This window comes from Amblyomma maculatum, chromosome 2, assembly GCF_055883805.1.
Source record: "Amblyomma maculatum isolate TAMU_Amacu chromosome 2, ASM5588380v1, whole genome shotgun sequence".
Classification (NCBI taxonomy): Eukaryota; Metazoa; Arthropoda; class Arachnida; order Ixodida; family Ixodidae; genus Amblyomma; species Amblyomma maculatum.
This window is the reverse complement of record NC_139345.1, coordinates 220161874-220176636: the sequence shown is the minus strand read 5'-3', so window position 1 is coordinate 220176636 and position 14763 is coordinate 220161874. Positions and strand designations below refer to the sequence as shown.

Genomic DNA, 14763 nt, shown 5'->3' with positions numbered 1-14763 from the left:
AAATTCATGATTTAACGAAATTTTCGGCTGCAGGTAGGACTTCGTTATATCAAGGTTCGATAGAAATGTATATGGCTGGCTCTTAATTTCCCTGCAAGCTTCACCTCCGAGCCTATGTGAGCCTGCCACTGCACGAACTGCCTGCAGTACATAGGGGGCATTTAGAGCCCAGTCTGGCCTTTATACTCAGCCCACTGCTGATTACACGTTTGTAGCTTTTAACTATAATTGCTAGCCTCTGGTTAATGCTGCAGAATTCCATTTCTCCAGATACAGCCTTGCATCACCTCTAGGAAAGGGCTCAAGACTGCATTCAGAGTTCCATTCCAGGCAAGGCCTTAGAAGTGCATTCCTTTACGTATGCAGGCCTCCAAAACACTGCACCTAGAATTAGCCAGCCTTGGAGAGACACTTTGTCGACCACGATAAAAGATGCAAAGCCACTTTCTTGTTTGCAGCCCTTCACATCAGTCATCGACTGAACACTACTGCCTCAACATCCCAAGCTTACCCTGTAAACAATAGGTGCCTGAGGCTGAAGTAAGGTAGTTTAGAAGAACTTCTTGGGCAAGCTGGTGCATACTGTTGTAGGAACGAGTTGCGCACAGAAAGACACACACAAGAGTGCAAAAAGGGCTTCTTCCGTACCATTCTACGCATTCGAAGACAGTTAATACCCCTGTCACACGGACAGTTTCGATCCTCATTGAACTCTATCTGCATTCAACTCAATGCAGATCGAGGTTGTCACACGGCAACTTTTAAGTGCAGTCGAGCTCGAGCCTGCTTGACTTCAAGCTGCTTCCTCAATCGATCTTGAGATTTCAAGCACACTCGAAAGCGGTCGTCGACACCTGCGTAGCGCACATGAGGAAAATTTCTCAATGCTCATTGAAAACGCCCGTGTAGCATCGGATGCTTCAATCCTTCTTGCAAACCTCAATACAGATCGAGTTCTATGAGGATCGAAAGTGACCGTGTGACAGAGGTATAAGAGAGCCATAGCTAGCTCGTGCCTGGAATCTTCTCTCATGAAGTCATGCAATGCAGACCAGCTTTCATAATCATGTAAACAGGCTGCTTTCAGCTGGCTTCCCCTGCGAGGTCATCTCAGCTGAGGCCGAGAACCTCCTTAAGAAGGTAAAAAAAAAAAAAAAAAAGAAAACCGAGCCAACAACAAGGAGCAATTGCCCCGAAGAAAGACTACGGTCATCCTGTATATACACTAGGTTGCCCACAACATAAAAAAGTGACAAACAGGCACGACGTCCCTGTGGTGTTTTCAGCACCTCGAAAGCTCGCCAGGTTTTGCCCTAGGATCAGTGCGGAAGGCGAGCGACGCTTGCAATATATAACATACCGAAATCTTCGTCAAATGTGCCATGGGTGTTGTGTATTAGATCCCGCTTAAGTGTGGACGTGTGTATGTGGGCCAGACAGGACGCTGCGTGAATGAACGCGCAGGGGAGCATCAGCGGTCAATTAGTAAAGAAGGAGCGAGTTTGCCTGCTCATTACAGTTGTGAACCACAGTTCAAAAACATTGGGATTCTAGGCAGGAGCAATAACAAAGTAGCCGTGAGCTTTTAGAAGCATACCATATTAGGGCAAAAGGCGATAACTGTGTTAGTGACACTTCTGTTTCGTAGAATCTCGTTACAAGAGACACTCGGTTATAAGAGATATTTGAAAATGGTTTAGTTGGTTTTCCTATTTTGCCATGTTAACAACATTACATGCAAAAGACATGGTTACAAGAGACACTCGGTTACTAAGGACAACGTTTGCAGGTCCCTGGAGTAAATTCTTCACTATTTAGAAGAGACAAAACCCAGGTGGGCTCATGCAACACAGCTGACTCGTATGAACTCGTATGTGTGGCAGTTTAGATTTCCTTATCTAAATTCTGTTCCATATCAATGTCCTGTTTTGCAAGCGCCATACCAACTGCGCTTGCCTTGCTGCTTGACAGATGGCGCACCATGTCAAAGCAGCTTTTCGACTTTCTTCTGCAAAAATTGTGCATGCCGCCGAGAGCAGTTTTTGTCTATTCCGGAAAATCTAGGCAACTACCGACGTTGAATCACTTATTAAATAACGTAGAACATATTTTGCTACTTAGTGAACATTATTTTAGCTTGAATAGTGCAGGAGATTTCGCATAGGATTTTTTTAAAACGCGGGCCTCAATTTTCAAAGCCCTGTAGACATGTGTACCCAGAAACATTCACTAGACTCCATGATTGGCTCACCGGAGGCCGTCTGCCTGCAGAAGAAGGCCCTGGGCTACCTGTGCCTGCAGGGTGGAGAGCTGTCCCCGCAGGCTCAGCAGCTGACTGCGGCAAGCACATAGACCCTGGCCCAGCAGTTTACGCTCTTCCTCACGGGCCGCCTGGGCCTGCACGCCAGTCACTGCTGTCAAACAGAGCCACCAAATTATCGTATTTTGCAATGGAAAGAGCAAGCACACCATTTGTTCACTTTCACAAACCTACATCTGCAACTATTGGGCCCCGAGATCGAGCAGAGTCACCACCTTGCAGCAAACCCTACTCGGTGTAGATGCGTTTGTGTCGCATGCCAGCCCACAAGGATTTATGTGCGTGCATGTGGCGTGTACAAGAGCATTTTTTGTTTGTTTCACTGTTCCTGTGCGCTTTTGCTTACCTATCTGCCTCTTGCAAAAGAAAAAATATACTTGTCCATAACAAGCATGTCATGCTGATAAAGGACATCATCAGCTGTGGTCTTCGGAGCTCGAGATTCTTTGACACGTGATGTATCAAACGAAGTGGTGCTGTCGCTAGGCACTGTGTCAAAGCAAACCAGGTCGCTGCCGTCAATATAACTTAATGCAAACACTCAAAAAACATATATTCCCACTTTCGTTTCGAATACCTCAGCTACTGAAATATGCAACTGCAGACAGCTACATAGCCAAATGTAGTTTGAACCAATCACTCTGTGCCCTCTGTATGCACAGTAGAGTTGTCTGAGTAGCTTTTTTTTCTTTTGCTGTTAAACCTCCGTCGCGTTATCTCAGTGGTTGAGCGCTCGACTGCTGATTCCGAGAACAGGAGGTTCAATCACGGCCATTTCGAAAAACGCTCTTCTGCTGTGGGATTTGACTGCACGTTAAACAACCCCACGTGGTCAACGACAAAGCCCACCAATACATCATCCATCATAGCTGATGTCGCTTTGGTGCTTTAAACCCCATATGCATATTTTTGTAGTGAAAGCTACACTACTGCAGATTTTCAAGCCGTCAGCATGGCACCGCAGAACCGTGGAAGACAAAGAAAAAATAAAGAAGTAAAAGAAGAAAAGAGGAAGAAAATGAAGAAAAAGAAGGAGAAGAAGACAGATGTAAAACAGGTATGTATTCAGCTCTGATATGTTCAGCGCCTGATGCTCTGAAGAGAACGACAACCATGTTCAACGCGCATGACGGTCAGGAAAGAAAACGACGCCGAAGCTCTCTCTCCGACGCTCGTGCGTGCACTTACAGAAGTGCAACGACTGATCGCAGAACGTTCCATTGACTGTTGACGGCATAGCACCCTGTTCAAGGACTCCTATTACAAGTGGTGGAGGTGACAGCAATCCCCTCAACTTGGAGCTTCGCAGCCGAGCGTTGCCTACCACTTCCGCGATGCCTGAGACCGCCAACCAACCGCCAACCCCATCGCCTGTCATCTGTCCCGGTGCAGCACGTCAGTGCAACCCAGCCATCTTCAGCGGCACCGATGACACGGATCTAGAAGACTGGTTGGCGTCGTATGAACGCATAAGCGCATACAACAAGTAGGACGACACCATGAAGCTCACAAACGTCATTTTTTATTTGAGCGACGTGGCCAATCTATGGTTTCACAACTATGAGAGTGACATCTCTACCTGGACAGCTCTCAAGACCAGCCTGACCAAAGTTTTTGGCCGTCCCGCTATACGTAAGCTTCGCGCCGAGCAACGCTTGCAAAGTCGGGCACAACAAACCGGCGAGAATTTCACCAGTTTCATAGAAGATGTCGTCGACCTCTGCAAGTGCGTAAACCCTACCATGAGCAACGCCAAGAAGATCGGGCACATTATGCGAGGCATTGACGATGACGCCTTCCTGATGCTCGTCGCCAAAAATCCCCAAACTTGTCCGATGTTATCAGCTTCTACCAAAGCTTCGATGAGCTGTGCTTTCACACAACGTGCTGGCCTTCAGCAGGCCACCTTTTCCAGCTTGGCTCTCTCCGATGACGGTGCCCTGGACCAGCAGTCGCTCATTCAGCACATTCAACAGTTTGCTCGTGAGGAAGTCGCACGCCACCTTTCCTTGTCTACCTGCCCGCCAGCACCTGCGCCTGCGCCGTCGCTCAATCCCACCCTTCAGCGTGTATACAAGAGCAGGTCGCTGAGGTTCTGCCTTCACCTTCTCAGCAGCCCCTGGTGGTGGCTCCTCTCATGTACGCTGATGTTTTGGTGCGGCCACCACCCCCTGTCGTCCCTGTATATAGCCGGCCTCCCCTCCTATGTGAGCCTCAGGGACCAGGCGCGTAGCCAGGGGGGGGGGGGGGGGGGGGGCTTGGGCTTATGGGGCTCCAGCCCCCCCCCCCCCCCCCCCCCCCGAAATGTTTTCGTGCTGTCATGCACCGCCGACCAAAACAACCACCGGCGCTCGAAAGCATTCTGGGGTTTGTCTACAATATCTTTTTCCGGTTCGTTCGAAAATACATTTCGGCACGAACATTACGAACTTGGGGGCTACATTTCGTAGCAACGCCCATGCAGACGGAGTCACGTAAAGCCAGGAACCATTTCCGAGCACTAAGTTTCAAGGGCGTTTAGATAGCGAGCGGGGCTCGTCGCGTCAACTTGCGCCAGCCGCGGAGGTGGGGGTGGACGACGAAACAAGACAGGTTTCCATTCCCGCTCAGTGTTTCAAAGGCGGTATTTCCCTCGCCTTCGAGTGTCTATCTTTTGGGGCTTTCTTTTTTCTCGTGCCTTCTGCGAATCCTCACCGTGCTGTAGCAGCTCTTAGTGGTACTCCCTCGCCCTTCTCCCCGTACACTATGCTTTCTCCGTGGTTGCGCTTTTTGTTTGTGGTTTTTTTTTTTTTCCCCCGTTTTCACGCTTCTTCCTACACGCCGAAGAGAAGGAGCTGAACATTGGCCCAAGAGCGTTTTGGTTTTTTTATTGCACCTCGTTTTTTTTTCCTACACCGCCCTACGCCGCCCTATGCATCTTGCGGACGCCGGAGAGCGACCGCGACCAAAAGGAATCGAAGCGGCGCTGATGGCGGCGGAGTGACCGTGTACAAAAATGTAAACAGGCGTCTTGGATGACAGATTCAGTAAAGCATTTCCCGTCAAAGTGTTCATTTCTTGGCCTTTACGTTTTCATATCAGCGGTATGCACTGCTTTGCTGGTTTCGAACTGACATAGTTCTAGATTTCGTTTAATATTTTCTGTACTTATTCAACAGACAGAATCAGGGAAGCATTGATGCCAGTTATTTCTGCCACAATGTTTGTCACATACATACAGTTGAACCCGGATATATCAAACTCGAAGGGGATCGCGAAATAGTTCAATATATCGATAATTCGATATACAAAAATCAGCTTGTGACGGCACTTACGATGCCAAAAAACAATACCGTATGTGTCGCGTAATCAATCCATTCGCATAATGAACCCACCCTCCACTTTTTCACCCGAGAATTTGAAAAAAAAAAAAAATGCGTTAAGGCCAGCTCGCTCATATGCAAGCGATTGAGCGATCTCAGCGACAAGTGGCAGCGACAGAGCAAAAAATTTCAAACTTGTTGGAACTGCGTCCCCCTTGCCGCTCGAGCCACCGCAACAGCTCAATACAAGGTTTCTGTGTCACTGCGGCAGAAATCGCGAGCGTTTTCGCTTGCATGTGGATAGCGCGCGTCACTCCATTTCGGTCCTCTCATCCACAGCTCATTTCTTGGCAGCGTGCCAAGATGCTGTGCAGTGATAACAACACGGCGGCGCGTTTATCTTTTTATAGCTCCTCCGGTGGCGGGGAGCGACTTGGCAGAGTGCCCGTGATGGCTTGATTGCACAAGCCTGGTTCGATTTATCATGCCGCGCTTGGGGCGGGCGTCATATCGCAGCAGCAGACCGCGTGCTTCCGTTGATTCATACATGCAAAGATAAACGGCTCCCGCCAAGAAAAAAAAAAAAAGCCTGCCGCTTCGTAACGTCCGCAGCCGCCATATCTTACGCTACGTCGCGCGTACAGCACAACGATAAGAAAGGATGACTCTCGCAAAAAAAAAAAAGAAAGAAAAACAGAGAGCTGCCGCTTCTTAACGTCCGCAGGCGCCATAGCCATGTCAGACACTGCGCGCAGAGGGTTCGGAATACACGCTGGAGAAAGCGTCCGACGTCTGTCTGAAAACGGGCTGAGCTGGCTTGGCGCATGCGTAGCGCGTGCTGACGGAGAGAGATAGTTCGGCAAAAGAATGGGCACACCCACGCACATGGCTTGCAAACATCATGTGTTGGCGCGTGGGAAACAATAATTGCAGATGCGCGTGCCTTTGGGGAATGGGCACGGCGCTGTCCAGAACTGTTTCCTCTCATTCCTTCCGTGCGTGGCTTGAAAACGTCACGCGGCAAACGGCCAAGCGTGATGCGATCGTCTTTGGGGAAGGCACACTTTCCAGTGCGTGGTGCGGAGTTCGATATATCGAACGACCGGTGAAATTGAGTTCGATATATGACGCGGCTTTCCAATACTTTTACATGGGATTTTCAAGGGGATATTCCGTGAGTTCGACATAACCAAAATTCGATATATCCGGGTTCGATATAATCGGGTTCGACTGTATATGTTCTTTTATAATAAAGTTAATATTTTACATTTGTCTTGGCCGTGCGTACTGTGTGGCATTCAAGAATTCATTTGCAGCACCTAATACACAATGGCTATTGGCTGGAATTAATCATATTTGATCCATCGACAAATTCTATATGGAGGAGGACGCGCTGCAACGTGAGCCCCCCCCTCGAACAAAATTTCTGGCTACGCCACTGTCAGGGACGTCAGCAAACTCAGCAACCTACAATCCCCCCTTATCGTCCGGTTCTCCGCCGTCAATCACAGCCACAGCCTTCCTACCCCTGGCGCACACAAGACAACCGACCCATTTGCTACGCCTGTGGAGTCGCCGGCCATGTGGCTCATTTGTTCTGCAATCGTGGCCCTCGTCCCTACGACTATACACGTGAGCCGATATACAATCTTCCCCCGTCCCCCTCGCCCGTGTTCCCCGAGCCTCCTCTGCAGTCCTCTTCAAGTTACGATCGCCGATCCCACCGCTCGCCTTCTTCTGGATGTCGTTCCCGTTCTCCGATGCTCCGCCGCCAATCAGCCGTTCACACGGAAAACTAACGGCCGCAGTTCCGGAGGCAAGAACTGCGCCATCAGGGACTAACACAAGACCTGTTTCCGTACCAGCCAACATTATTACCGTATTCATTGAGGGAGTTCCTGTCGAAGCACTTGTAGACACTGGCGCAGCCGTATCAGTTCTTAATTACATCCTCTGTCGCAAACTCAAAAAGGTAATGACGCCACTTCCTGCCGTTTCTCTTTGCACCGCCCCCGCTCAGGACATTCGACCATTAGCCGCCTGCACCACCTGCCTTGTCATCGACGATGTTCAATACACAATAGAATTCCTCATCCTCACCCGCTCATCACACGACGTCATCCTTGGTTGGGACTTCCTCTCCAATCATAACGCCATAATAGACTGCACCCGTGCTCAACTTGAGTTATCACCCCTCAGTGACAATTCTTTCGACGCATCCGCTGCTGCTGCTGTTATTGTGCACGTCGCAGAGGACACCGATGTTCCGCCTTTCTCCTCAGTGCTTGTGCCTCTTTATTGTGCTGCTCTTTCCAACGCCACTGTTATCTACACACCCTCGTTACGATGCGCTGACCAAAAATCCGTGTTTCCTACGGTAGAGGACGCGCTGCAACGTGAGCCCCCCCCTCGAACAAAATTTCTGGCTACGCCCCTGTCAGGGACGTCAGCAAACTCAGCAACCTACAATCCCCCCTTATCGTCCGGTTCTCCGCCGTCAATCACAGCCACAGCTTTCCTACCCCTGGCGCACACAAGACAACCGACCCATTTGCTACGCCTGTGGAGTCGCCGGCCATGTGGCTCATTTGTTCTGCAATCGTGGCCCTCGTCCCTACGACTATACACGTGAGCCGATGTACAATCTTCCCCCGTCCCCCTCGCCCGTGTTCCCCGAGCCTCCTCTGCAGTCCTCTTCAAGTTACGATCGCCGATCCCACCGCTCGCCTTCTTCTGGATGTCGTTCCCGTTCTCCGATGCTCCGCCGCCAATCAGCCGTTCACACGGAAAACTAACGGCCGCAGTTCCGGAGGCAAGAACTGCGCCATCAGGGACTAACACAAGACCTGTTTCCGTACCAGCCAACATTATTACCGTATTCATTGAGGGAGTTCCTGTCGAAGCACTTGTAGACACTGGCGCAGCCGTATCAGTTCTTAATTACATCCTCTGTCGCAAACTCAAAAAGGTAATGATGCCACTTCCTGCCGTTTCTCTTTGCACCGCCCCCGCTCAGGACATTCGACCATTAGCCGCCTGCACCACCTGCCTTGTCATCGACGATGTTCAATACACAATAGAATTCCTCATCCTCACCCGCTCATCACACGACGTCATCCTTGGTTGGGACTTCCTCTCCAATCATAACGCCATAATAGACTGCACCCGTGCTCAACTTGAGTTATCACCCCTCAGTGACAATTCTTTCGACGCATCCGCTGCTGCTGCTGTTATTGTGCACGTCGCAGAGGACACCGATGTTCCGCCTTTCTCCTCAGTGCTTGTGCCTCTTTATTGTGCTGCTCTTTCCAACGCCACTGTTATCTACACACCCTCGTTACGATGCGCTGACCAAAAATCCGTGTTTCCTACGGTAGAGGACGCGCTGCAACGTGAGCCCCCCCCTCGAACAAAATTTCTGGCTACGCCACTGTCAGGGACGTCAGCAAACTCAGCAACCTACAATCCCCCCTTATCGTCCGGTTCTCCGCCGTCAATCACAGCCACAGCCTTCCTACCCCTGGCGCACACAAGACAACCGACCCATTTGCTACGCCTGTGGAGTCGCCGGCCATGTGGCTCATTTGTTCTGCAATCGTGGCCCTCGTCCCTACGACTATACACGTGAGCCGATATACAATCTTCCCCCGTCCCCCTCGCCCGTGTTCCCCGAGCCTCCTCTGCAGTCCTCTTCAAGTTACGATCGCCGATCCCACCGCTCGCCTTCTTCTGGATGTCGTTCCCGTTCTCCGATGCTCCGCCGCCAATCAGCCGTTCACACGGAAAACTAACGGCCGCAGTTCCGAAGGCAAGAACTGCGCCATCAGGGACTAACACAAGACCTGTTTCCGTACCAGCCAACATTATTACCGTATTCATTGAGGGAGTTCCTGTCGAAGCACTTGTAGACACTGGCGCAGCCGTATCAGTTCTTAATTACATCCTCTGTCGCAAACTCAAAAAGGTAATGACGCCACTTCCTGCCGTTTCTCTTTGCACCGCCCCCGCTCAGGACATTCGACCATTAGCCGCCTGCACCACCTGTATTGTGACTGGCCATAGGGTATTGTGACTGGCCATAGGGTTTTCTTGGCAGGAAATACTGGAGTGGGTTGCCATTACCTTCTCCAGTGAATCACATTTTGTCAGAACTCTCTGCCGTGACCTGTCTATCTTGGGTGGCCCTACACAGCAGAGCTCACGACTTCATCGAGTTTCGCAAGCCCCTCCGCCACGACAAGGCAGTGATCCATGAAGCTATGTGATGTTAAGAAGATAGTGAGAGACCGGAAAGCGTGGCGTGACATGGTCCATAGGGTCACGAAGAGTCGGACACGACTGAACGCCTGAACTGAACTGACCACCTGCCTTGTCATCGACGATGTTCAATACACAATAGAATTCCTCATCCTCACCCGCTCATCACACGACGTCATCCTTGGTTGGGACTTCCTCTCCAATCATAACGCCATAATAGACTGCACCCGTGCTCAACTTGAGTTATCACCCCTCAGTGACAATTCTTTCGACGCATCCGCTGCTGCTGCTGTTATTGTGCACGTCGCAGAGGACACCGATGTTCCGCCTTTCTCCTCAGTGCTTGTGCCTCTTTATTGTGCTGCTCTTTCCAACGGCACTGTTATCTACACACCCTCGTTACGATGCGCTGACCAAAAATCCGTGTTTCCTACGGTAGAGGACGCGCTGCAACGTGAGCCCCCCCCTCGAACAAAATTTCTGGCTACGCCACTGTCAGGGACGTCAGCAAACTCAGCAACCTACAATCCCCCCTTATCGTCCGGTTCTCCGCCGTCAATCACAGCCACAGCCTTCCTACCCCTGGCGCACACAAGACAACCGACCCATTTGCTACGCCTGTGGAGTCGCCGGCCATGTGGCTCATTTGTTCTGCAATCGTGGCCCTCGTCCCTACGACTATACACGTGAGCCGATATACAATCTTCACCCGTCCCCCTCGCCCGTGTTCCCCGAGCCTCCTCTGCAGTCCTCTTCAAGTTACGATCGCCGATCCCACCGCTCGCCTTCTTCTGGATGTCGTTCCCGTTCTCCGATGCTCCGCCGCCAATCAGCCGTTCACACGGAAAACTAACGGCCGCAGTTCCGGAGGCAAGAACTGCGCCATCAGGGACTAACACAAGACCTGTTTCCGTACCAGCCAACATTATTACCGTATTCATTGAGGGAGTTCCTGTCGAAGCACTTGTAGACACTGGCGCAGCCGTATCAGTTCTTAATTACATCCTCTGTCGCAAACTCAAAAAGGTAATGACGCCACTTCCTGCCGTTTCTCTTTGCACCGCCCCCGCTCAGGACATTCGACCATTAGCCGCCTGCACCACCTGCCTTGTCATCGACGATGTTCAATACACAATAGAATTCCTCATCCTCACCCGCACATCACACGACGTCATCCTTGGTTGGGACTTCCTCTCCAATCATAACGCCATAATAGACTGCACCCGTGCTCAACTTGAGTTATCACCCCTCAGTGACAATTCTTTCGACGCATCCGCTGCTGCTGCTGTTATTGTGCACGTCGCAGAGGACACCGATGTTCCGCCTTTCTCCTCAGTGCTTGTGCCTCTTTACTGTGCTGCTCTTTCCAACGCCACTGTTATCTACACACCCTCGTTACGATGCGCTGACCAAAAATCCGTGTTGCTGCCCCAGGCTGTGCTAACAATTTTTCGCAGCTCAAGTGCTATTTTTGTTTGTAACCCATGCCCCTGCCCAACCACTTTGCTCCGTGGCCAGTCACTGGGTAGCGTTGCTTTGCTCGATTCCACTCCCACCTGTCCCTTCGTCGATAACACCGCCGGCCTTCACATCAACGCCATAACGCCTCTTCCTGTCGCCACTCCATCTTCCCTCGAAGTTTTCCGCCGGTCCATCGACGCTGGCCTGACGCCCTTACAACGAGCCCAGCTTGTCGCCATCCTACAACGTTTTGCGGCTTCGTTCGACTCCCAGCAACCTTCATTGGGGCACACAACTGCTGTTACTCACCGTATTGATACCGGCACCCATGCCCCTTTGTGCCAGCGTTCGTACCGTGCTTCAGCCGCCGAGTGCTGCATTATTGACGAACAGGTGACTGATATGCTCCAGCACAACGTGATCCAACCGTCGCACAGCCCTTGGGCATCTCATCCCCGGTCGTCCTGGTCAAGAAAAAAGATGGTTCCATCCGATTCTGTATAGACTACCGCCGACTGAACAAGATTATGAGCAAGGACGTTTATCCTCTCCCTCGTATCGATGACGCCCTTGACTGCCTGCAGGGAGCTGAGTTCTTTTCTTCAATAGACCTGCGTTCCGGCTACTGGCAGGTGCCGATGGCAGAGGCCAATCGCCCAAAAACCGCTTTTGTCACACCCGATGGGCTCTATGAGTTTAGTGTCATGCCATTCGGACTATGGAATGCCCCTGCCACATTCGAACGCATGATGGACAACCTACTCAGAGGGCTCAAATGGCACACTTGCCTTTGTTACCTGGACAACGTTGTCATCTTTTCCCCAGATTTTCCATCTCACCTCCAGCGCCTTGAGACAGTTCTGCGATACCTGACCGACGCTGGCCTCCAATTAAATTTAAAGTGCCATTTCGGAGCACGACAGCTAACCATTCTCGGGCATGTTGTCTCCAAGGATGCCGTTCTTCCCGATCCGGCAAAGCTGCGTGCTGTGGCAGAATTTCCCAAGCCAACTAATGTGAAAAAACTCTGCAGCTTCGTCGGCCTCGGCTCGTACTTCTGCCGCTTCATTCGCAATTTCACCACAATCATCAACCGTTTCACCAAGCTTCTGTCCAGCCACGATCTTTCAGCCTGGTCTCCACACTGTGATGATGCCTTCGCGACACTCCGCCAATCCTGCGTCATTTCGACCCTTCTTCTCCCACGGAAATCCACACTGATGCCAGCGGCGTCGGCCTCGGCACAGTACTTGCTCAGCGGAAGTCTGGCTTTGATGAGCACGTTGTCGCTTACGCCAGTCGGGCCCTAACAAAAGCTGAAGCAAACTATTCCGTCACCGAGAAAGAGTGTCTCGCTATTATCTGGGCAATAGCAAAATTTCGCCCCTACTTGTATGGCCGTTCTTTTGATGTCGTCACCTATCATCACTCCCTCTGCTGGCTGTCTTCTTTGAAAGATCCTTCTGGTTGACTGGCCCGTTGGGCTCTGAGGCTCCAAGAATACGACAAAAACGTCATCTATTGCTCTGGCCATAAACATGCCAATGCTGATGCTCTCTCACGTTCTCCCTTGCCATCTGAAGCCACTCCTGCTATATCCGTTCTACATCCTACCGACATGCCCACCGATATGAATTCCGAGCAACGCAAAGACGCATGGATCGCTTCACTCCTGGATTTTTTATCTGGCCGCGCTTCACGACCTCCTTGCCGCGCTTTCCGTCGCCAGTCTCACCACTTCGCCATCAGAGACGAGCTCCTCTACCGTAGGAAATACCTTCCGGATGGTAGAAAGTGGCTGCTTGTAATTCCGACCTATCAGCGCTCTGTGATTTGCTCCCATTACCACGACAATCCCCAGTGTGCTCACGCCGGCTTATTGAAAACCTTCACTCGCCTGCGACAGCGGTACTACTGGCGTGGGATGTACCGTTAAGTTAGCCGGTTCGTCCAGTTCTGCCAAGAGTGTCAGCGCCGAAAACATACACCTCGCCAGCCCGCCACTCCTCTGAAGCCGCTGACCTGCCCAGCTCAGCCCTTCTAGCGCGTTGGATAGGATATGATAGGAAATATGTTAGTTTCTCTAGGAGGGTCTTGTGCTAGTAGGAGAAGAGTTCCATCTTCCGTCTTCTCACAGGGTCGGTGCCCCTATTCCAGGGCTCCGCTGAGCTTCGCTGCTCGCTGGGCGTGCTGGATTGGACCTAGTTGGCAATCCAAATCGCCGCTGGAGAGCCGGCTCTCCCACTGTTCCGCACTCGGGTCTTTACGAAAGCTATCGTTATTTCTACATTGCCACGTGATGTGGTATAACGAAGGTTTGCTACCACACCATGGGCAGGTGTCCCGATATTGTGACGGGTAAATTTTGCTTAGGGTATGCAGGTTAAGGAATGTTCCTGTCTGCAGTCTTGGAGCGAGTTGGAATCGACCTGCACGGCCCACTTCCTAGCACATCAACAGGCAATCGCTGGATCATCGCTGCAATTGATCATCTCCCACGCTACGCCAAAACGGCGTCTTTGCCATCTGCTACAGCTGAAGACATTGCCTCCTTCATCCTCCATCACATCCTTCTTCGCCACGGAGCTCCCAAAGAATTGCTGAGTGACAGAGGTCCCGCCTTTCTTTCTGAAGCTGTCGAAGCTGTTCTTAGAGAATGCAAAATCGTTCACCGCGCCACCTCCGCGTACCACCCGCAAACAAATGGAATGGTTGAGCGTTTTAACCGCACCATGGGCAAAATGCTGACAATGTATGTCGCTTTCGACCACTCCAACTGGGACCGCGTTCTTCCATTCATAACATTCACTTATAACTCTGCCACTCAAGCAACCACTGGATTCTCGCCACACTTCCTCCTGTATGGCCGTGAGTCCTCTCGTACCATGGACACCATTCTTCCTTACCGACTGGATTCTTCCGAATTCACGACAGTTTCACAAGCTGCAACTTATGCTGAAGAATGCCGCCAGCTTGCCCGGTCCTTCACTTCTCACGCCCAGCAACAGCAGAAAACAACACGCGATCAATCTGCACTTCTTTCTACTTACCGTACAGACTCTTTGGTCTGGCTATGAGTGCCTTCCTCCAGTCCCGGCCTTTCATCCAAACTTCTGATCAAGTATCAGGGCCCCTACCATATTGTCAAGCACCTCATCGAACCCTTTACACCATCCAGTGACCACCGTCGCCGCAATCGTGAAATAGTACACAGTAACCGCCTGAAGCCTTACTACGACCCTGCCATCGTCACATCACCATAATCCGCCAGGATGGCGTCTTTTCGCCCGGGGGAAGTTGTAAAACAGGTACAGTCGAACCCAGTTATATTGAACCCGGATATATCGAATTTTGGTTATATCGAACTCACGAAATATCCCCTTGAAAATCCCATGTAAAAGTATAGGAAAGCCGCATCATATA

The 14763-nt window shown here is 51.1% G+C and overlaps 1 protein-coding gene across 8 annotated transcripts in view; it reads right to left on the bottom strand.

Annotated features, from left to right (window-relative positions):
- LOC146201321 (uncharacterized) overlaps positions 1–14763 on the bottom strand; it is a 464239-nt gene that overhangs the window by 168321 nt on the left and 281155 nt on the right. For all 8 annotated transcript variants that reach the window (XR_014705310.1, XR_014705311.1, XM_084595762.1 and 5 more), the window contains one exon: positions 2252–2397. Coding sequence is in view for 6 of the 8 variants with exons in the window: in XM_084595762.1 (XP_084451888.1) it covers positions 2252–2397 (146 nt within the window). In the remaining 2 variants the exon portion in view is untranslated. The remainder of the gene's footprint in view (positions 1–2251; positions 2398–14763) is intronic.